Below are 25221 nucleotides of genomic sequence, written 5' to 3' on the forward strand. Positions count from 1 at the left end.
CCAGAGTGGGCAAGGAGTATTAGCGCAAATGACTGGCCACCATTCAGAGGGTGTGGGAGGAGGCCTGAGGCCCTGGCAGCCTGTGGGTCCTGGGCAAGGTCTCCGGCAGGGCTTTATGAATCTAGGAATCTGGTACAAAGACCTGGATAACAGATCCCAATCTCTTCCTAGAGCATATTTGTCACCACATAAAAAAGTTACGCTGATTTCTTTTAAAACAGAAAAGAGGAGTCAGAAGAAAAGGGCAAAAGGAAGGAGAAGAGGAGAGGAGGAAGACAGACAGGCAAGCTGTGCCATCATCTTGAAAGAAATGAAGCTCGGAGGAGAAGCCTTCCCCCTCCTCCCTAGCCAAAGGCAGATCTACATAGCAGCCTCATCTGTAAGATTAGCACAAGCCATAGGCCTTCACAACAGCCCCAGGAAGGGATTGGGTTGGAAGGTAAGAAATGGGGATTTTCCCCAAGAGCTCTAAAAAGACAGAAATTTCAAGGGATCAATACCCCTGGAAGGGGGCACTGGAAGGAGGCAGGAAGGAGACAACTGGTTCATGTTTTGGGGAGCTCCCAGTCTGAGGAGAGACAAGAAACAGAAAATAATGATGTCTACATCCACGTTAAGTGCTTTAAACATGTTATGTCCTCTGGTCCTGTGAGGCACCAGCTCTCAGCGGCCAAAGCTAAGGGCCTTTCAGACATCTTAAATTGTAAATCCAGGATTTTAAAATTCAGAACTCATGGTGTTGCTCCCATAACCTCCCTCCTTGAGCCTTCCCTGTCACTGTCAGGGGCACCATCTTCCTCCCAATGCTCCAGGCTCCCAGCCTAGGAGTCAGCCTGGGCTCCTCACTATCTCTCACCCCTGCCCCCTCAATCCAAGCTATTGCCAAATTTACCTCTGGATTTCACCTCTGCAGCATCTCTCCAACCTGCCTCCTCCTCTCCTAACGCTGCCCCCACCTATGTGCAGGCCCGCATTATCTTATGCCTGGATGATTACAAGAGCTGGGGGGGTGGGGATTTTCTGTCTTCCCTCAAGTCTCTCCCCATTCCAGTCCATTCTCCATTCAGCCCACTGCAATGATTTTCCTTAAATACAGGTCCAATCATATCACTCCCCTGCTCACTAAATTCCAGTAGCTGCCTATTATCTCCAAGATCTAATCCAAAATTCTCTGTTTGGCATTCAAAGCTTTTCATCACTTGCCTTCTCCTGCCTTTCCAGTCATTTTACACCTTACAGCACTCCCCCTACCTCTACCCCTTTTCCTGTCCAGGTACTCTTTAAGCCAGGGACACTGGCCTCCCAGCTGCTCTGGTCATTTTCTCTGGTGCTCTCCCTCCTCTGCTCTGACCACTTACCTCCCTGGTTTCCTTTAAGTCTCAACTAAACCTCCCCTGCTTAGACAGAAAGCCTTTCCCTTTTAGTATACCTGTTTGCCTGGTGTCTCTCTGTTAGACTGTGAGCTTTGTGGTGGCAGGGCCGTCTTTTGTCTCTGTGTTCCCAGCACAGTGCCTGGCACACAGTAGGTGCTTAATAAATGTCTCCTCCATTAGAAGGTAAGAATGAAAACTACTGACCCTGGTTAAAAAACAGGGGAGTCAACCAGTGGAGAAGATTAGTTATAAAACCTACAGGAGCAAATGAACAGAGTAGAAACAGTGCTCGATAAAGACTGAAACTACTGTTTACCAAAACTCACCGGGAAAACTGGAAAGCAGGCTGGTAAGAAACAGGCTTGGACTAAGATGAAATCTCGTATACCACAATGAGCTTCAAACGGATACATGGCTTAGATACAAAAAGTCACACCATAAACAAACCAGAGGCACAAAGCAAGGATACCTTTCACAACTATATAGAGGGGAAGAGTTTGTGAACAAACAAGGCGCAGATAGGATTGCAGGAGACAAAATGAATCATTTCAATGACCTACAATTGAATATTTTTTGCACAAAAAAACCCAATGCAGTTAAAATTAAAAGGAAATGATTTAACTCATGTTTTTCTGATACAAGTCTGATATCCGCAATAGAGAAGGAATTAATTCAAGTATATAAGAATGACAGCCACTGTCCACCGGATAAATCTATACAGTCACCAGACATATAAAAATATTTTGAATCATTAATAATTAAAGAAATGCCAATTTTAAAACCCTCTGAGATTCTCCTTTATACCTATGAGATTAGCTGTTGACCCAACAACGCCATGAGCAGGCCCGTATTCCAAAGAGAGCAAAGAAAGAGGAAAAGGTCCAATGAACAAAAATATGGACAGTCGCTTTTGCTGTGGCAGATGAAGCGCCCATCCGCTGGAGAATGGACAAATGAGCTGCAGTGTATGAGTGAGAGAGAAGAAATGCTCATTGTGCAGGTTCAGAAAAAGGAAAGACTGCAGAGAACCTGTGTGTTCTTCAGTGAGAAACTCAAGGTGCAAAATGAGGCACACACACAGCAAATATATGGATTTATTCAGCTTGGCAATGTTTGTTACAGGCATTTGGTTTTTCTCTTTTTATTTTGGAGTAGATAGAGTACAGCAGAGGTTCAGAAAAAAAATAAATGTTAAAGAAAACTTAACAAGTAACATACAATCCCCTAATGGAGACAAGCACGAAATAATTAGAAAAGACACCTGAAGAGAGTCAGGCAGCAGAGAATCCAAGGGATCTCAGAAGTCGTCATACTCGTTTCACAGCTAATTGAGAATCCTTTCTATAACATGGCCAATAAGTGGCTGTTCAGGGTCAAATGAAAGTGTTTTCATGAGGGGATAGATATGGATGGGTGTGCATATATACACACGTATGAATACATAAGTGATTTCTCTGTCTAGGATGCCCTCTACCTATGCCAGTCCTATCAACCATTCAGATTCCCCCTCATCCATAAACCCTGTCTTCCTGACTGCCTGAACAGCCCCAAGGCTTGCTTATGACATGTACCACACACTGGCAGTGTTTCAACATATGATGACATTCCAATTTCCTGCTTCTCATCATTGTTTCATGGACGGAAGTCTTGTAGATCATCTCCCAAAAGGCCCACGCTTATGCAGAACCAAACTGTCTTCACCATGTTGCGACTCCTGCCCAAGCCTATAACCTTTACTGAATGACATACCAAGGCTGAGCAGTCTAAGCTCTTTTGCAGGAATGGAATGAAAAGCAAAACCAAGGGAAGAAGAAACCAAATGTCCAACATTCTGGAAAACAATTTGCAACTGTACCCATTAATCAATCAATAGGCATTAATTAAGCACTTACTATGTGCCAGGGATTATACTAAGTGCTGGAGATATCAAGACAAAAGCAAGATACTTTCTGCTTGTCAGAACCTTTTATTCCAACGGGAGAGAGCACTAACACATACACATGCTTAACCGTTCATGGCTTTTGCTGCAGGAAGACCACAACTAGGGATTTGTCTCCAAGGGTACCAGAGTCGCACTGACAAAAGCTCCCATCTACTAACAAAATTAGCCTGGCACTTCTTATAGTCACAAGAATAGAAATGAAAGTGGAAGCCCATCGACGGGGGAATAACTGTATTAACCGTGGCATATGAAGGTAACACTATATCATTAAGCTATAAAATATGATGACAATGAAGAATTCAGAGGACCAAGAAAGACATTGATAAACTGACTCAGAGAAGAGTAAGAAGAACCAAGAGAATGGTGATGACCTAAATAATGCAAAAGAAAGCAAGAGTCAATGATGGCACCATTCTCGTTCACTACCACACGGCTCCAATGATGGCAGCAGGCTGATGCCGAAGCAGCAGGATGAGATACGCATTTTCAGAGTCAGGGTACTCATTGGTTGGGTTCAGCCGTATTCCTTTGTTCCAAAGAGGGATCCGGTAGGAGAGAGGATGGGAAGGTCATCAGAAAATAACAGCGAAGACAACCAAGACTTTTTAAAAGAGGGGAACCAAACAACCAGCAGAGGTTACCACCAGAATACACTTGATCTTAGCTCTAATGGTCCACAAATAACTATCGATCGAATGGATCCTTCCCCCCTTGCCTTAAGGAACATCAACCAATCCATCCATGAGCATTTATTATGTGTCTACTACATGACAGGCACTGTACTAAGTTGGGTGGCTACAAAGACCAAGACGATACAATCCCTTCTCTGCAAGACAAGTTCTGTTTTGTACACGTTGAGTCTGAGATTCATAGGGGACAGTCAGATCACAACATCCAAAAGGTAGCTGGTGCAGCAGGACTGAAGATCACAAGAAACTAGTGCCCAGTCTCTACACCTGAGATTTATCTGCATGGAGGTGATAATTACAGCCCTAGGAGTAGATCAGGTTACCAAGTGGTAATGTAGAGAGAGACAAGAAGAAGGGTTCAGATAGAACCTTGGGAGGGACCCACAGTTAGGGTATATGATATGGAGCAAAGCAGGCAGAGCAGGAAGGTCAAGCAGGCAGAAGGAGATCCAAGAGACTCAGAGAACAGAGTGCCCAAGGTCAGATGCTGCTGAGGTACCAGATGTAGCAACCAAAAGATCACGGGTAACTATGGAGAGAAGAGTTTCAGCAGAGCGATGAAGAAGGAAGTTAAGCTTCAGGGGAAGCAGAGGCACAGGGAGTAGACCGCTTAGTCTAGGAGAAAGGGAGGATCAGGTAAGAGTGGAAGGTCCTGGAGAGCAGGGCTGTTTCACTTTGTGTTTGTATTCTCTGCACGCACCTAGTTCCATGCTAAGCACATACTTTAGAAATGCTCATCAAGTTGAAATGAACTCTCATGACCCTCCTAAGTTTTCTCTTCTCTAGGGCAAACATTCCCAATTCAATTAGTTGAAAAATTCAACTAATTTTCAAGTAACACAGTCTTATGGCCCTTCCCAGTCCTCGCTGGTATCCTCTGGATGTCTCCAGTTTGTCAATGTTATTCTAAAATGTGGCACCAAAAATGTATAGGACACTCAAAGACTGGTCTAACCAAGGCAGAGTTCAGCATGTTGCTACACTGGTGTTTGAAAGTTGCTTCTCCCATTAGACTATGAACTCTCTGAGGCTAGGAACTGTCCTTGCCCTTTTTTGTATTCCTAGTGCTTAGCACATTGCTGAGCACATAGAAGGTGCTTACTGACTTGACTTAACAGCAAAATGGGTATAAACTTCCATGTCACAGGGTTGTTGTGGAGATTAAATTATATAGACATACACATATCTTTGTATCTACATATACATACACATAGTTTTGCAAACCTTATAGCATTAAACACATAAGTATCCTCTAGGACCACTACTCCCAGAACAAATGGTGATTCATACACATTAGTGTTTCCTGTAAACATGTCTCCTGCACAAAAACAAAATCAAACAAGGTCACTGTCCCCCTAATGCAAAACTGAGTCCCTATGCTTAGCATCTCCCCAATCCCATATGCTACACCTATCTCAATGCATCTCAATCAATTGATCAATCAATTAATCCACAAGCATTTTTCAAGCACATGTAGGAGGTCACACCAAAAACAAATGTAAAGTCTTGTCTCAAGGAACTTTCTCTGCTTTGTGTCATCTCATAAGGGATGAGAATCAGAGAGAAGATAATGTTGTTTGGAGAATGGGACTGTTTGTTCCTCATCTTTGTGTCCCTAGTTCTAATAACGGGCACAGTCTCCACCAGGGGTGAGGAACCTGTAGCCGTGAGGTCACATGTGGCCCTCTAGATCCTCAAGTGTGGCCCTTTGACTGAGTCCAAGTTTTTACAGAACAAATCCTTTTATTAAGGATTATTAAGGATTTATTAAGGATTAAGGATAATAATTATTATTGTTCTGTGAAGTTTGGATTGAGTTAAAGGGTCACACTCGAGGACCTAGAAGGCCACATCTCACCCAAGGAACTCTCTTCCTCCTCATTCCTGCTTCCTGGCTTTCTCTAAGATTCAACTCTCAATCTCCCTTCCTACAGAAGCCATCCTGCTTCTTCCCCTGCCCCTGCCTCCTTCCCATGCCAATAATTCTTTCCTCCTACAATCACCTTCCCTCTCTCTTGAACATACCTTCTACACACACAGTCTTTTGTATCTTTTCCCTGCTACTGGAAGGTGAGCTCCTTGAAAGTGAGGACTGTGTTCTGGTCTTTCTTTGTAGCTCCAATATTTAGCATAGTGTCACAGTAGACCCTTCAGTAAAGTCACTAAGTGGCATGAGTTCTCCACACTAACATAGCTCAGCCATCAAATCTGCCAATTCTTTCTGCACCCTGGGAGGAAGACCATTTAGTCCAGGTGACTTGACCTTATCAATGGCAGGCTTGAAGCCTCCTAGGATTCACTTTTTTTTGGACATTTCCAATACAGAATCATTCTCCTTGGTAGAGAAATCAGAAGTAAAATAAAAGCTGGACAGCTCTACCTCCTCTCCACCATGCATTACTCTTGTCCTGTCTGCCTCCAGCAGCTCTATCCTTTCTCTGCTCCTCCCTCTCTATGTAATATAGCTAAAACCCCAGAACACCCTTATTTGATAGATGGACAAATCCCAAGCCAGAAAAGATTTGCCTGTACCAATCCTCAGACAAGAGCACAGGGTATATAACAGTGAGTTATATACACAGTGAGTATAACACAGACCTCCTGGCTCTCAGTCTGATACTCCTTCCTTTGCCCAAATGACTCTTTTCCCCCTATAGGTGAGAACAGATGCAGGGAGGAGAAACAGGATAAACTTCTAATAGCAATGAGAGATTACATGAACTATGGACATACTTTTGTTAACTATGTCAGGTACTGGTGATGGCTGATTCCTTCCACGTATTTAAACACTAATGAGAATCAGAAATCTAAAAACACTAAGATGTTATGAAAGCTGAATAAATGTACAACTAATTAGGCCCCCAAAGCATAAGTAGGGAAATGGGAAGAGATAGAATGTCCTAATGCTGGAAAAGATCCACATGGATTATTTCAATGAAACACCAGAGCCTATCACAGAAGCTGCTAAATGCTCCACCACGTAAGGAAGGGAGGTTATGGGAATTTCTTCCCTGAAAGATTTGAAAAGTGGAGCTGATATCCAACTATCTGAGATGTTCAGGGCATGGTCCCACCTGGAGGCAGGGGGACTAAACTAGGGGACAGGGGGAAGTATTTTCCAGCCTAAACAATCTAGCAACTCCCAACACTTAGAATGACTTTTAAATTGAGGTGGCATTTGGTGGGGTTCTCTGGTTGATATTCCACATTCAGTTCCCTGGCATTAACGTTAAAGAAATGGGGTGACACCAAAGAAAATATGGGATGCCTAAAATTTCCCAGTGGTGCATCTTCTGAGAAGTGGGAAAGATGGGAATATATTGGATCATATTATATTTTAGAGACTAAAGGGTCATTAGGCAGGTTCTGGCTGCGGCAAAGCAGAGCCCATGTGCACAAAGGAAAGACAAATGGAGAGGTCACTAAGAAAATGAACATGTTTTCATACAAGATGATGCTTGGAGCCTGTTAACAAGGACAAAAATGGGGTGCTCAACAGTTGCATAGAGAGTAATAGTGGAGTCCCGACTCATATGGCTTTTAGGCTGTGGTGGTATTCTCACTGGTCCAGCACATCTGGATTGCCTCCTCACTGCACCCAAGAGTGTTCTCAATGAAAATGTGGGGTTTAATGAAATTTTAAATATAATTTTATTGCTTTTAAAATTTTCTAATAAAGAAACAGTTAAAAGACTTTGGAGATTGAAAAATTACTCTGTTATACTCCCCGGTTTGAAAGAGAGCAGGCTTTAGTAAACTCTGGAATCTATAAATTGCTGTGAAGGCAATAATGTCAATTTCCTTTTGGGACTCTCTGAAAAAATGACCTATCTTGGTTGTGGCTTGTCCTCAGTGGTTCCAAGGTGTACATGGCCTCAAAGTGCAGCAAAAATGAAGCAAAAAGGAAGAGCAAAGAAGAAAGGAGAGTGCACCCAGTTTCAATTATTAATTGAAAAATCAACAGCCATGTTCTCCCTACGCTGCGGAGCCAGAGGACAGGTGTGTAAAAACTTGCCGGCATCCAGGGCGACATTCTCCCAGGCAGGAAACTATTGCCTGGTCCAAAACAAGGAGGAAAGATGAAAGCATCTCGGAAGCACTTACACTAGCCAGTCTCAAAGAGACTCTGTCACCTTTAATGTATCCCACCATCGCAGAGCCTGGGTGCATTTCTCCATTCTTCTCCAGCCCCTTAGCAGAGCTGCCAACCCAACACTTTGAGGTGACTTCTGCTGACGTAAAGGGAACTTTGTGCTGGCCATTCTCCAGGGGCCAAGACCGGGGCTGACAGTGATGTATGGCAAGGTTAGAGCAACATCATCTGTCTCCATTTTCCTGACAGGGATGACATCTCAGGCTTTGGTGGGGAGGAGCAGGTCACGTGCCCCTGCTGCTCAGGTTGGCAGCACCTGCTAATGAATGTCTGGGGGTCCTGGTGATGAGCTGGAGGGAGACAACAGCCACCTTATTGTCATGATTCAAAGCAGTACAGCCTGTAAAACAAAATATCCCAAACCCTCTTCTATGTCAGCTAAAGGGGTGCTACTTATTGACCCATGTCCAACAAAGAGATTCTCAGGGTTTGCAAGTCCATGAAGGACAACCTGACTTCAACATTCCTAATGGCATGGAGGCCTCCCAATGGGTTTTCTGTAACCAATATTGGATCTTCATAAAGAGACGTTACCCGGAAAATAGTTCTGCAAGCAGAAGTGCTTTGTGTTAGACATTTGCTGATTTAAGTAACGCTTCCCGTGTCTGCTAAAATAACTCTGGATGTGGAAATCCGAAATGAACTCTCTCTTCTGTAAGCCTTGAGTAGTTCAAGCTGGGTAGTTCAGAAGCTTCAAAGAGGCTTTTGTATCAGCATATTGATGGTGTGTTGCAGAAAAAGGCATTCTACCATGACCTTGGGTTTTTAAAAAAATAATTCTTTCTGTTGCTTTAATGCTCCAGAGGGGGAAAAGAAAGAGAATGAATTGCACACCTCCAGTATAACTAGGTGCTATAGACTGAATGACCACCTTGGATGATTTTTTACAAAAATTTCAGTAAAATGAGAGGAAAGATAAAGAAAGACAAACAATGGGGCACAAAGACAGAAGTCTGAAGAATGCTGAAGGATAAGAAGAATGAGCAAGAGTGTGCTGAATGTGGACGGACCAGCTCAACCTACGGATTTCCAAGACAGCAGAAAAGCATTACGCTGAAAAAGGGAGGCAGCATAAGGAAATCCTTTGGCGATTCAATTCACCAATCAAGCAATCTTAAGTGTTAAATCTCAGGGAAATCCACTGGCCATGCTGTTTGTCTCGTGAATTTGGGACTGCTTCAATGTGCCAATGACAACTAATTATTCTCCATTTTCATACGAGCTGTACATTGTAAGATGTAAGAAACAAGCCAGCTTCCTTTCGCACACGCTCAGATTCTATCATCAATCTTTGGACCTTAATGTCTCTCAGATGGAAGGAGGTAGAAAAAGAAGGCCGGTTTTAAAATTACTATTCAGAATGGGGAGGTTGGGGTGGCAGCTAAGGAATCTGGAATGAGTGATAATAAAACAAGCAAAAAAAAAAAAAGAGAATACACCCATCACTATTCCCGAAGGAAATCTGCATCTTCCAGCACTGTATTTTCTCCAACAAAGGGGCATCTGCTATTTTCATGGAGCCCTGGGGATGGAAGATAGTTTTTGTACTTAAAACTGTGCTGGTCTGGAAAGTGAAATAAAAAGATTAACTCCATCCATTTGTCTCTCTGCCGTCTTCACATTCTTAAGATGGCTACTCTCTTTGAAAACTTGAGTAGACACCAAATGGCAGGGCCATGATATAAAGATCATTTGGGGGGGGGGGGGGTGGAGAAGGAAAAATGTGTTTCAGTTGGAGAGGAAACAATTTCTAAACTATTTGTAAGAATCCCTCAGTGTGGAACAGTGCCTCTTGCTATACTGATTTAACATTTCAAAGATTGATTTAACATTTCAAGAAGAACCAGTTTCCTTGGAAATCCTATCTTCCCTCGTATTTATTCCTTAGACCCCAAAGTTTCCAAGAGAAAGTCATTCATCCTTTTGTCTTCTGAGGTAAGGAAATGTTTGAGACAATGTTCCATCCTTATAGATTAAAGCAGGTAAAATGTTTTGCTTTACAGACAACCAGACTGACCACTTTGCTAGGAAAATGCAGTTTTCCAAGTCGTATGTGGACAAGCTACCTGGCTTCCTAGAGGCTTAGCTTCCATATGTTGGGTATGTGATACAGTGCTTAGCAGGTCCTTGAGGTAGTCTTATGCTTTGGAGGCAAGGAGGGGGCTCCAAACTATTCAGAGAAGTACTGAGCAGATCTCTGAAGTGCCTGCCATCCCATGGGTTTATGGGTCTGATCAGACGCCTTGAACCTACAACCTTTAGTAGGAGCAAGTACAAAGCAGTGGGGGCAAGAGAGAGAAAAGACAGAAAGGGTGGGGGCAAAGTCCTCACAGTAGACGCCAATGCCATACAGACCTAAGAGACCCTGAAGGAGCTACATATGATGGGAAATGCACACACACACACAAAGCATAGAACAGAACAGAATAATCCATGGAATGCAGGAATACCACACACACATACATACACACACACATCCCTGTATACATACACCCATACGCACATACACATGCACACAATCCATGTATGCACATGTGCGCACAAATCTACACAATCGATGCACACACATATAAACACATCCACAACGCACATTCCTATGTACACACACAGATATCCACACACACAGCCTTGAATGTACACATACACCCACACGCACGCATTTACACACACACATCCACAACCCATGCACACGTACATATATGTGAATACTCCAACACACACATATACTTTTACATGCACATGTATCTACCCACAGGCACACACCTTACATCCTCATGAGTGTACACATTCACACATACATGCACACAGCAAAGTCTCAAGCTAACCTCTAGCTTCTGCTCAGAAACCACATTCCTCCAGGCACCCCCAAAGCCCAGGAGCCTCTCGGTATTTGACTCAGAGAGGCCTCCTGGTATCCACTAGTGCTAAGGGGAGACACAAAGAGGTCAACTGGATTGAGCCTCCAGGGTCAGAGACCCAGAGCTAGAATGGACCTCAGAGCCCAGTATGTCCAACCCCCTCATGTAACATGTGAGGAAACTAAGGCAGAGAAAGGTGGAGTCTGTGCTGCCTCCCAATGCAGGATGGACACTTCCTGACTGCACAACACGGATCATGTGCTTTTCCTCAGGGTTTGTCTCCAGGCCATCCTGTGCATAGCTTGTTTCTATACAAGTGTTTGAAAGTTGCTTCTTCCATTAGACTTCAAGCTTTTGAGGCCAGGCACTGTCCTGTGCCTTTTTTTGTATCCCTAGTGCTTAGCACATTGCTGGGCACATAGAAGGTGCTTACTGACTTGACTTAACAGCAAAATGGGTATAAACTTGCACAGGGTTGTTGTGGAGATCATATAAACACACACATATACTTATACCTATGCAAACACACATTTATACACATACACTATACGTACACAGAGTTTTGCAAACCTTATAGCATTAAACACGTGTCAGCTAGGACTATTACTCCCAGAAAAAATGGTGATCTTTACAAGTCAGTTTTTTCTGTAAACATTTCATCTGTAGCAAAAACAAAATCAAACAAGGTCAATGTCTCCCTAACGCAAAACTGGGTCCTCCATCAGGGCATCAGGAATATTGCTGAAGGCTCCTGATGGCAGCCACAGAGGCTGGGGTCTCTTTTGCTCTGAAAGAAGCAACACGAAGGAAGAAACAAATTTTCAAAGATATTCCAAGGGGCCTCTGGACCAAATGGATTTGCCAGTGATCAAATATTCAAAGAACTCCAGGACTTACAAAGCAAATACCAACCCCTCTGGCCCTGCAGAATATCCCCAAGCTCTTGTCACACACATCAACACCACAGAATGACAGTGGACTCAGAAAGGCAAGGCCAAAGCTCATGGTTTCTGCTACATTGCCCCTAGCCTGACTACTTTCTAGGCCTATGCGATTTTACCAGGGTCTTACAGAGAAGAAGTGAACGTTCCTTGTGCACACAGTACCAGTGGAAAGATGTCAGCATCAATTATCCTGTCAACTGGGGCTGCATTTATCCGCCTTCTGTATCATTACCTGAATTTCATGTATCATTTCTGGAAGCTTTTTTTATAGGTCCCTGAACAGCTGAAGAGAGAAAGAGTGAAGGGGGCTGATACAGGGAGAAGAAACCGTGCTGACTGTTCCCATAGCAAAATGTCTGTGAATTCTCTCTCACCAGAAAAAGCTCTTGGGAAGAGGATCTGAACTCTTTTAATTAATAAACTTTGGAGGTTTTAGGAGTCTGAATGAAGAGCTTTTTAGGGGTAAAACACAAAGCCTCCACGATCCTGCTGGCTGTTTGCACAAAGACTTCACATCCACCTCCCCTGAGATATAGTCTGTCTAAGGCAGCCACAGATGCTGGTCAAAGCACCACTTCTGGGGACGTGGTACACACCATGGTCTGCTGGGCCTGCAAATATGTTTCAGCTCCAGCCACCTCCACAGGGTATCACTAACACCAAGGGCTGAATTTCTGAAACGGGATGGGAAATATGTGTGACCTTACTGAGAGGCCACTGGAATTAGGAGAGACCAGCACTGTTTACCCCAGTAGCCCTGCACTACTTTATTTTAAGCCAGGGGCGGGGAACTTGCCACATGTAGCCTTCGAGGTTCTCAAGTGCAGCTCTTTGATCAAATCCAAACTGTACAGAACAAATTCCCTTAATAGAAAGATTTATTCTGTAAAACTTGGACTCAATCAAAAGGCTGCACCCAAAGACTCAGAAGACCACATGTGGCCTTAAGGCCAAGGTTCTTTAACCTGCTGTTTAAAACTACTTAGACCTTAAAATAAAAGGCCACAGAACCTAAAATCTAAGAGAGACCCTTGAGGCCATTCAGGCCAAGCTGCATGACAGCCAGAATTTCCCATCCAGCTTACCCAACAGGTTGGCCCTCCAGCCTCCACTGGTGGACCTTGTGTGATGGGGGGGTCCATTTTACTTGCTGACAGTGATAACAGCTGGGAAGTTGTCCTTTATATTGAGATGGAATCTAACTCAGCAACATCTGCTGTTCTGCCTGCCCCATGGGGGAAAGCCCTGAGCACTGGGGGAATTTACTAGGAGGAAACCTCCTTTTAAGTCCAGCCTACCTAGAACTACATAGAGAACAGTGGGTTCTAGCTCAAAGTCTTGAAGCAGAAGCTGGGGAAACACTTCCTGAGCATTCTGGAGGCTGTATTTGTGCTCAGGTATGACATGCTAGTTCATGTTGGTCATCCCATCCAACTCTGAGATTCAGTGGCTCCAGTCTTTTCTCCTGATTCCAACCCCCTTCCCCATACAAATCCTGGAACAGCATCCTTGTATCTGCCCAAAGTCTTTTCTCCCAGGTCCCTCAGTCTTTTGGACAATCATCATATGAACGATACCACGTCCATTGACCATCCTAGTCACCCTTTCTTGGATGTCATCATGCTCCCAAAAATGTGGCCCTCAAGACAGAGCACAATAGAGGAAATGTGGTTTGATCAGGGCAGGGTACAATGGAGCTGTGTACACTGTGCAAGAAAGAGGGATCACAGACCCTCTCCAGAGTATACTCTACTGATTCGTTCATCATTCACTTGATCAGTTCCTCCTGAATTCTAATCTGTACCCTGCTCCTCCATTCTGATGGAAAGTATTTGGTTTTATCAGCCAGGTGGGTGCTCTTTTCACAATAGCTATGTCATTCCTACACAGAGGTAAGAGCACAAAGCAGAAGTTTCCACTCTCAAAACCCTGAATCTCCTGCCAGACTGAACAGTCAAGATGAGACAGCCAGTAAAAAATGTGGCATGTGTGTGGGTTCAAATCATCATGGAGAAAATTAGAGCATTTGGTGAAATGGAGTATCACAGATGCTGCAAAGTCTTTTAAAGAGATGCCAACAAACCAACTCAGTCACAGAAAAATGGAAATGACAAGTTATGGAAAGAAGGGATTACCAGTGGGAATGTTCGGGAGCAAGGGATCTCAAAATTTTAATCATACAAACTTTTGTGACCTCTACAGGCCTTCTCTACCTCCTCTGCCTAGATCTCAATAAAGCCAAAGTGACTGCAAGAGAATGTAATCAATAAAGGCTGCCCAGGGAATGTAGGGTGGCCCTCCCATGGTGAAGTGATGAACAGATAGGGACAAGGAGTACACAAAGATGGGACCCTAAATCCACCAAAGCACTGGAATTGTAGCTCTCTGATGCTGGGGAAATAGTGAAAGTGGCATGATTCTTTAGGTCCTGACTAAACTCCCACAGTTTACAGGAGGCCCCCCCCCCCCCAGCCCCTCTTCCATCTGCTCATTATTTCCTTTTACTCCTATCCATAGCCTGTTTTGCATCTATTGATTTGCATGTTGCCTCCCCTGATGGATAGTAAGCTCCTTAAGGGCAAGAACTGTCTCCTGCCTCTTGTTCTATCACAGGTGATGATCACAGGTCTCTAGCCATCATCTGGGAAACAACTGCTGTGGACAAGGGGCTACCCCTTCAGGCAGGCAAAGCCAGCCTCAGTGAAGCAGCAAGGGCCTCCTCAGGCAAAGACAGAAGGCTGTATGCACCAGGCCAGGGAGCTGCCACCACCATCACCTCAACTACCATTTCCCTTCAGACCCTGATGGACACAGCCTAGGACCCTGAACCCTTGGAAAAAGTGATGCTCCCATCCCAGTGTCCTCTACCATCACTGTGGAAAGCAGCCTGGCAGCTGCTCCTATGAGTGTCACAGACACAGGCACTGAGCAGGACAGAAAGTTCTGGCCACCAAGGTTCTTGGAAACAGAAAATGATGCAGTTTTATCAGTGGAAATGCAATTAAAAGGAGAAGCATTATCATTAGCTTTGCCACTGCAACCTGAGCAATATGAAGCCTTTCCACCTGAATATATGGGAAATCTTCCAGGTGTGGTGTTGCCCTCATTAGAATTTCTCTCCTTAAGAGCAAGGAATGATGGACTGACTGATGGTGAATGAATGGGTGAAAAAGCATTTATTAGACACTTATGAGGTGCACTTTTCTATTTGTATCCCCAGAACTCTGCACAGTACTTTTCACATAGTAAGCACTCTATAAATGTTCTCATTCATTCATTCATTCATTCATTCATTCATTCATTCATTCATTCATTCATACAGCTTAGACAGAAACAACAGACAAACAATGAAATAGGCCAAGAATTGACTGGAGGCAAAGGGCAGCCTGGCTTGTTTCAGGAGCATTGCTGATCTGTATTTTTAAAATCTCAAGCTTTCCCAGGAAACAAAGCTCCATCTGCAACTTTTTAAAATTGTCTTTTCTTCATCCTGCCTTAGCTGAACAATACCACAAAGAGGCAGTTCTTCTGTGGCCCACTGAGTCGGGAAGATGTGAGGCACCTGTTTGAACATCACTGTTCTAACCCTAGGTGAGAGTCAAGCTACAGCACAGACCCTGAAGAATCCAAGCCATGGGTCACCCAAAGGGAAATGGGGAGAGGTGAGTACGTGGACACATACACACATATGTGTGTGACACCGACCTTTGTCCACAGAGTCTATCACTTTCAGCCTACGCAAAAATGATCCCAGAAAGGAGATCATTATAGACTAAAGACATCTGAGAGATACCTGGCAAGACTCCTTGCAAATAGTCAGTTCTTCTCAAAGGAGTGATGAGATCTGACAGAGGAGAAAACTCCGACCCAAGAAGGCTTACTGAGCTGTGCAAGGTCACCAGGGCAGCAGAGATCAAGACAGAGCTTGTTCTGTCCACTGTACCAACTGGCTCTTTCCAAACTCATTATCCCAGGGAAGCCTCGTAATAACAGTGAGGCAGGTCCTACAGCTACTGCTCTTTCCGGTTCATAGATAAAGAAAATGAGCTCAGGTGTAGCAGACAAACAGCTGCCCTTGGAATTCCGGTGACCTGGGTTCCAATCCGGACTCAGATACTTTCAAGCTAGAAGATCTTGAGTGAACCAGGATCTCAACAGGACTCAGGCTTAATTTCCTAATTTGTGAAATGAGAATAAGAGCCAGATCCTACTTCACAGAGTGTCTGTGAAGATTACATGAGAAAGCGCATGTAAAGACCTTTGTCAACCTTAAAATACAATATGAATGTTAACGATCACTGTTATCATTTGCCAATTTTTAAAGAGCAATGAAATGTCAGATGTCAGATTGACCCACACTGGAGTTCTGACTCTAAATCTAGAATTCTGGCCCTCATGTCATGCTGATACAAACACATATATACATACATTTATACGTGTGTATATATGTTATATATTATGTATATGCCCCCCCCCCCCCAAAAAAAAAGGTTGTTCTAATTCTTTCCATAAGCTTCTTTGAATTGATCAGAAAGGTCTCCTGGCCAGCTGCTGGAAGAACCCACAGCAAACCACCAAAGGAGCCTGGGTTTGCAGACCCACTTGGCTGGCTACTACTCATTTAATTCCTGCATCGTTTTTCCAAGAGCCCGTCAAATTTTCCATGGCCTACGTCATTTTTTCCCCTCTGCATGGTTCAGTGACATCCACAGGAGCTCCACAGCCTTGACTGCCATGTAACCACCCCCCCTTCCCAAGCAGAAGAACAGTTTACACATGAGGAGCAGGAACTAAATCCATGAGAATAGTTCAGTTAACTTAATCAATCAATCTGCAATATTTATTAAGTATGATAGGTGTTAGACAAATTTATCAAGGCCCTGCCCTCAAGGAGCTTATAAGCCATGGGTAGGTGGGTGGGGGAATACATCATTTTCACAAAATAAGTAAAAATCAAGCTACATACAAAGTAAATACACACTGGGGAGTGGGAGTGAGGCACTCAAGATCGGGGTATTAAGAAAGGTCTCGATGGCAAAAGGAGACAGGAATCGAGCCAAAGGAAAGGAGCTCTAGGATCCAGGAGGTGAGAGTGATGTCAACATTTGGGGAAAGGGGGCAGGAGGCGCAGCAAAGGCACTGAGACAGGAAATGTCATGTCTCATACAGAGAATAGCAAGGAGACCAAATTGACTGAGGCATAGGGTACATACATGTAATCAGACTGAAAACACAGGCCAGACCCAGACTGTGATGGGTGTGAGATGAGAGAACAGTTTTTTAGTCTACTTTAAGGGAAATGGGAGCCATGAAGCTTGTGAGCTGGGGAGTGACCAGGACAGACTTTGGTTGGAGAAATCTCAATTTGGCAGCACTAAGAGAGTGGTGTGGAGAAGGGAGTGCTGACGGCAGGAAGACAAGGTGGGAGGTGACGACAACTCCTTGGGTGAGAGGATACGATGGCCTAGAACACATCAGAGTGTCCTGAGGGAAAGGGAATAAGTCAAGAGGGGCTGAGGAGGCAGAATCAGGATGTCTGGGCCAATGCTTGGCGATGATGCTTTGGGGAGACAGTGCAAGGTGCCTGAAGGGTGACTCTGGGTGCCTGGAACAATGGGCGTGTGACAGCCTGGTGAGAAATGTTGTCAAGCAGACAGCTGGAGCTATGAGACTGGGCTCAGGAATGAGGTGAGGGCTACCCAAACATGCAGACTGGAGAACCAACACAAATCACTAAAAAAGAGAATATAGAGTGCTCAGAACCAAACTGTGGAGCACCCCTAGGGCAGGGCTGGGGAACCTGCAGCCTTGAGGCCACATGCGACCCTCTGGGTTCTCAGGTGTGGCCCTTTGACTGAATCCAAATGTCACAGAACAATTCCCTTTCATAAAAGGATTTGTTCATTAAAACCTGGACTCAGTCAACAGGCCGCACCCAAAGACCTAGAAGACCACAAGTGGCCTCAAGGCCACAGGTTCCCAATCTCTGCCTTAGGGCAATACCATGGCATGTGAGTGATAACCTCACAGAGGAAACGGAGGCAAACTGATCAGACAGGTAGCAAGAAAACTGTGAGCAAGTAGCATCACACAAACACAAGCAAGAGAGACCCTCTAGAAGGAAGTGAAGGCCAAAAGTGTCAAACCATCCAGACAGGGCAAGAAGGAAAATGGCTGAGGAAAGGTCACTGATGATCACAAGAAGCCTGCAAAAAGGCAGTTTTGATGGAGGTGGCAGATGACCCAAAGCTGCGGAATCGAGCTGCTGACACGTGTGTCAGTTATTAGTTCATTCCTTCCCTTGGACTCTTGGATGTTCTCTGCTCTTGTGTCTGACTTGTAGGTGTCCACAAACCCACTCTGTTCCCCAGGTGGCCTCAACTCCCTTCAGGGCCCTCCCCTCCCCCATTGCTAGGGCCCACAGAACTCGTTCTTACGTTCACACTCCTGGACATCCAGGTTGAACTGCTGCAGGGCACCCAGGCTGAGCTGTCTCACGTCAGCTTCCAGCAGCAGCTGCATGAGTGAAGTGGCCAGATGCTTGCAGGCCGACATACACGCAGTCTGAGCCACCTTCCCCTGGAAAACATAAAGAGAAATCATGATGCCGATGAATGGAAATAAAATTCCACTGAGACTCAACAGCTTCTTGAGGCAGGCCAGTTGGCCTTAGTCTAAAACTCGCCATATTATGAAGTGTTAAAACAACACAAGTCAGGGCAGTTTCAGCATCTGGTGGCTGCCATCTTGGGAAGTGATTCAGTTTGTGTCACAGTACGCTGTAATATTAAACCAAAACTTGTGAAAAGGCACAGATCCAGTCAGTGGACATTTTTCTCTAAATTGAAAACAAAACAATAATACTTCAAATATAAGGTGGAACCACAATGGCAGAGTAGCCAGAAGAAATACAGCAAACTCCCTTCTAAACAACTCCAAACACTCAAAAAACATACCATCCCAAACCCAAAGAGGGAAATCCTGGGAAAAAAAATCACAATACTCCACTATTCCCAGACTGGGTCAGCCTAGGAAGACTAAGAGCAAGGTCTGTGGATGCTAGAGAGGAGTATCCAGAAAGAAGAAAGTTCAAAAAGTAGTTCTGTAGCTCTGTCCCCAGGAGCAGATAAGGTTTTAGTGCCAGTTTCCAGTCCAGTTTGACACCTGCAAAAGAATAACCAGGGCAGGAATCTCAGACCAAAGAAGTCTATAGTTCTGTCACTCAATCAGCAGAGCTTTCCAGTTGGCTGAGAGTGGCTGAAATCTTCCAGCTGTCTCCTGAAATTCTCAACAGGCAAGCGCACAGGTGTATTGCTCAGCTTCCAACCCACACCAGAAACTTGCAGAGCTCAGACCCAGGGGTCAGAAATCAGACTTGACTCAGAACAAACTACTTGGGAAGGACTCAAAACTTTCAGGTCCTGAGCCTGAGCTGTTCTGGAGATACTAGAACAACACAACACTCAACACCCCAAGAAAGAAACGGGAAGATCAACTCAGACCTTCCCTACAGAGGTTTATTAAGCTCAGTCCTAACATGATGCCTGAAGTCAGGAAGCAGGCAAGAAGAATGAGTAAACAAAAACAATTTCACAAAAAAAAAAAAATTATGATGCTGATAGGGACAATTAAGATACAATACAGGGGCAGAGCCAAGATGGCGGAGTAGAAAGACACACATACGCAGGGTCTCCCCACACAGCCCATAAAATACCTGTAGAGAGGGACTCTCAACAAATTTTGGAGCAGCAGAAGTGGTGAACAACAGAGTGGAGATTTCCAGCCCAGGGTGACCTGAAAAGCCCATGGGAAATGTCAGTTGCACTGGTTGCAGAGCAGAGCCCAGCCCAGCCTTGGCCACTGTGTGAGGAGACTCTGGGAGGAGGACACCTCAGGGGCGGAATCTCCAGTCGCAGCAGCAGGTCCTCAGATCCCTCAAACCACAGGCGCCAAAGGTCAGTGACGGGGTTTTTCAGCTGGCCGGACAGGGAGAAGGGCCTTCCCATATCTCCGGCCTCAGAGGCCACATCGGGCAGGTGGCAGCAATTCTCAGGGCAGCCCCTACATCAGCCCGCATACATTGTTGGATCGTAAAACCCCTGGGGGCACTGAGGAGCTGAGTCTCACCTCAGCTCTTTGTAAAGGCCCTGAGAGAGCTGGTCTTTATCTCACACTGAAGGGCGGCCCTGCCCATCCAGCTTATCTGAAAATCAGCCCTCAGTACTGACTTGGCAGAACTGGAAGCCAGGTGGCTGAGGAGAGGTAACTGCTAAGATTCTGGACACAAAAATCTCTCCCTGCTTCCAGATCAGTGTACACACTGGATTGTGCCACCTTGGAGGAACTGAGATATTACAGATTCCCAGAGTATACCCTACTCTTGACAAAGGACCCAAAAGTCAAGTAACTGGTTGGAAAAATGCCCAAAAAAGGGAAAAAAAAAATAACTCTCTCTCTCTCTCTCTCTCTCTCTCTCTCTCTCTCTCTCTCTCTCTCTCTCTCTCTCTCTCTCTCTATATATATATATATATATATATATATATATATATATATATATATATATATATATATTTCTTGGTGAACAGATATCTTCTCCCATCCTTTTGGATGAGGAAGAACAATGCTCACCAACAGGGAAAGACATAAAAGTCAAGGCTTCTGTATTCCAAACATCCAAAATAAATAATCAATGGTCTCAGGCCATGGAAGAACTCAAAAAGGATTTTGAAAATCAAGTAAGAGTGGTGGAGGAAAAACTGGGAAGAGAAATGAGAGAGATGCAAGAAAAGCATGAAAAGCAGGTCAGCACCCTGCTAAAGGAGACCCCAAAAAATGCTGAAGAAAATAACACCTTGAAAAATAGGCTAACTCAATTGGCAAAAGAGGTTCAAAAAGCCAATGAGGAGAAGAATGCTTTCAAAAGCAGAATTAGCCAATGGAAAAGGAGGTTCAAAAGCTCACTGAAGAAAACAGTTCTTTAAAAATTAGAATGAAACAGATGGAGGCTAATGACTTGATGAGAAACCAAGAAATCACAAAACAAAACCAAAAGAATGAAAAAATGGAAGATAATGTAAAATATCTCATTGGAAAAACAACTGACCTGGAAAATAGATCCAGGAGAGACAATTTAAAAATTATGGGACTACCTGAAAGCCATGATCAAAACAAGAGCCTAGACATCATCTTTCATGAAATTATCTAGGAAAACTGTCCTGATATTCTAGAACCAGAGGGCAAAATCAATATTGAAAGAATCCACCGATCACCTCCTGAAAGAGATCCAAAAAGAGAAACTCTTAGGAACATTGTGGCCAAATTCCAGAGTTCCCAGGTCAAGGAGAAAATATTGCAAGCAGCTAGAAAGAAACAATTCAAGTATTGTGGAAATACAATCAGGATAACACAAGATCTAGCAGCTTCTACATTAAGGGATCAAAGGGTGTGGAATATGATATTCCAGAAGTCAAAGGAACTAGGACTAAAACCAAGAATCACCTACCCAGCAAAACTGAGTATAATACTTCAGGGGAAAAAATGGTCTTTCAATGAAATAGAGGACTTTCAAGCATTCTTGATGAAAAGACCAGAGCTGAAAAGAAAATCTGACTTTCAAACACAAGAATGAAGAGAAGCATGAAAAGGTAAACAGCAAAGAGAAGTCATAAGGGACTTACTAAAGTTGAACTGTTTACATTCCTACATGGAAAGATAATATTTGTAACTCTTGAAAACTTTTTGCAGTATCTGGGTAGTTGGTGGGATTACACATACACACACTCACACACATACAGACACACATACACATAGAGAGAGAGACAGAGAGCACAGGGTGAATTGAACAGGATGGGATCATATCTTTAAAAAAATGAAATTAAGCGGTGAGAGAAATATATTGGGAGGAGAAAGGGAGAAAGGGAACGGGGCAAATTATCTCTCATAAGAGAGGCAAGTAAAAGACTTTTCAGAGGAGGGGAAAAGGAGGAAGGTGAGAGAAAAAACATGAAGCTTACTCTCATCACATTTGACTAAAGGAAGGATGAAAATGCACACTCATTTTGGTATGAACACCTATCTTACAATACAGGAAAGTGGGGGAGAAGGGGATAAGCAGGGTGGGGGGGATGATGGAAGGGAGGGCAATGGGAGGAGGGAGCAATTAGAAGTCAACACTCCTGGGGAGAGATAGGATCAAAAGAGAGAATAGAATAAATGGGGGGCAGGACAGGATGGAGGGAAATATAGTTAGTCTTATACAACATGACTATTATGGAAGTCATTTGCAAAACTTCACAGATATGGCCTATATTGAATTGCCTGCCTTCTCAAAGGGAATGGGTGGGGAGGTAGGGATGAAGAGAAGTTGGAACTCAAAGTTTTAGAAACAACTGTAGAGTATTGTTCTTGCAACTAGGAAATAAGAAATACAGGTAATGGGGTACAGAAAGTTATCTTGCTCTACAGGATAAAAGAGAAGATGGGGATAAGAGAAGGGAGGGATGTTAGAAGGGAGGGCAGATTGGTGATAGGGGTAATTCGAATGCTCGGTGTTTTGGTGTGGGGGGAGGGGAGAAATGGGGAGAAAATTAGGAACTCAAAAATTTTTTTGGAAATGAATGTTGAAAACTAAAATAAATAAATTTAAAAAAAAAGACACAAATACAGAAAAGAGAGAATTGATCCAAAACATCTCTACAAGCAAAGCCTAAAAGCAAAATACAGCTTGGGCTCAAATTCATTTGCAACTCCTGGAAGTGATGAAACAAGAGTTAAAAAAAGCTAATTCTTTTTTTAAGTAAATGGAATGAAAGTGCTGGAGGCAAAACAGGAAAATAAACGAGAGCTATTGAAGTAAGGACTGGACAGGGAATTAACAGCTTGGCACAAGATACACAAAATCTTTGCCGAGCAATGAACTCTCTAAAAATTAGAATGGATCAAACAGAAGTTAATGACTCTATAAATAAAATGAAAGTAAAACGAACTCAAGGGACGGAAAAAATTAGGACAATAGCAAAAACGAACAAAAACATATCCAGGAGAAAAAAATTAAGTATCATTACACATTACCTGAAAACGAAGACCAAGGAGGTTGGACATCACAGATGAAGAAATCATAAAACAAAACAAAATAAAACAAAAAACTGTCTTGATATTGTAGGACAAAGATCTCAAAGAACAAAACAGAAAACAGGAAGAATCTATCAGTCACTTCCTGAAAGAAATCATAGGATGAAAACACTCAGGAACACCACAACCAAAATGCAGACCTTTTAGGTAAAGAAAAAATACTGGGAATAATCAGAAAGAAAGAATTTGAGTACTGAGGAGCCACAATCAGAATTATGCATGATTTGCAACTTCCACTGTAAGGAAGCAGAGAGCTTATGATATTCTAGAAGGCAAAGGATAGAGGTTTACAATCAAGAATTATTTACTTAGAAAAACTGAGTATAATCCTACAAGGAAAAAAAAGTATATACATATAATTTTAATGAAATCAAAGATCTCCAAGCATTCCTGATGAAAAGACCAGTCCTGCAGAGAAACTACGAAGTGCAAACATAGGAGTCAAGAGAAACATAAAAATGTTAAACATGAACAATGATAAAAGACTGGAAAATGGATAAACTGCTTACATTCTAATGTGGGGAGATAACACTTGTGACCCCTCTGGACCCCCTTCTCATTAGGGGTCACAGAGGGAATTTAATTAGACAAGGCCTAGAAGTAGTTTTGCTATATCTTGATCTTAAGAGAAGAGTGGCAAGAGAGGGGAAGAGGCATAATATGGAGCTGGGGAAGAGTGAGGGAAAGGAAGGAAGGTCAGAGGAAACTACCTCACATAACTGTAGTGTACAAGTAGAAGTCTCTGGCTGAGCGGCTGTTGTTCTCTGTTCTTGAAGAGGATCAAAATCTGTGCTACAGTCAAGTTTCCATGTGCCCAACTGCAGCGGATCAGACCCATACAAACTTGAAATGCTCCACCACAGTTGGGCACAAATAGTCCGTGTGAACATTTGGGGTGGACACTCTAAATTTATGCATCCTGTGTTTCCTCTGAGCTGTTTCAATTCTGCTTTGTTCATAGAGCACAGCACCTTCTCTGATGTGGGCACGCCATGCTGAGTGGTGCTGTGCCACTGTGTACCATGTCACAAAATCAATTCCAAAGTTCTTAAGAGAGACCTTAAGAGTATCCCTGTATCACTTTTTCTGACCACCATGTGATCGCCTGCCCCATGCAAGCTCTCCATAAAATAGTCTTTCTGGCAAGCATACATTTTGCATTTGAACAATGTGTCCAGACCATCAGAACTGCACTCTCTGAAGCAGAGTTTGAATGCTTAGCAGTTTAGTTCGAGTAAGGACCTCAGCGTCTGGTATCTACATACAAGTCTGTATATACAAGGAGGAAGGGAATGGAGAAGTCTTGTTCATCTAAACTGGTCAAAGGAGGAAAGAATACACATGCATAACCAAGCACAGAAATCTATTTTACTCAACAGGAGGAAAAAGAGAGAAGGGAAAAGCAAGAATTAGAGGGAAGGAAGATTAAGGAAAGCAATAATTCTAAACAAAAGAAACTCTAAGGATATAGAAAATACTTATAGTTATTTTTGGGTTGGCAAAAATTTGGAAAGTGAGGGGGTGCCTTCTCAATGGGGAATGGTTGAACAAATCAGAGAACAGAAATGCTTGGAAATGCTACTGTACGATAAAAAAGGATGAAGGAGGTGGTTTTAGAGAAACCTGAGAAGAGGTATATAAACTGATATAGAATGAAGTTAACAGAAATGGGAATAATTTATACAATGACAATACATGGTAAAGAAAAATAACTTGGAAAGACTTGAGAACTCTGCTCAGTGTCATATTGACAGAAAGGCAAAAGACCAAGAGTGCAATACATTCCTTTCAGATGTGGCCAAGCAAAATATGTTTATACTTTGAGGAGTGGGAAGTAAGAGGGAAAGAAGGTGAACTTTTGCTAACTGAAAAAAAACCGTAATATAATTTAAAAATAAAAATCATGAATAAGTAACTGAGTTTATATGTTCAAAGAGAATATAATATACTTTAAAATAAGACTCTTTAGATATAATTTAACTATTTTAAGTATTATCTATCAAATTTAAACATTAAAGCTTAATGTACCTTGCATTCACCTGGAAGCTCTCAATGTTTACTGCTTTATGATTTATTGTGAGTGAAATTAAAGACAGCAATTTGAAAAAATCAAACCTACAGAAAAATTAACC

The 25221-nt window shown here is 43.3% G+C and overlaps 1 protein-coding gene across 4 annotated transcripts in view; it reads right to left on the reverse strand.

The window, feature by feature from the left end:
- The window catches only part of EXOC6B (exocyst complex component 6B), a 607915-nt gene that overhangs the window by 161566 nt on the left and 421128 nt on the right, over positions 1-25221 (reverse strand). For all 4 annotated transcript variants that reach the window (XM_072613606.1, XM_072612000.1, XM_072612825.1 and 1 more), the window contains one exon: positions 18397-18538. In XM_072613606.1, coding sequence (XP_072469707.1) covers positions 18397-18538 — 142 coding nt within the window. The remainder of the gene's footprint in view (positions 1-18396; positions 18539-25221) is intronic.

Source organism: Notamacropus eugenii, chromosome 1 (genome assembly GCF_028372415.1).
Source record: "Notamacropus eugenii isolate mMacEug1 chromosome 1, mMacEug1.pri_v2, whole genome shotgun sequence".
In the NCBI taxonomy this organism is placed as follows: Eukaryota; Metazoa; Chordata; class Mammalia; order Diprotodontia; family Macropodidae; genus Notamacropus; species Notamacropus eugenii.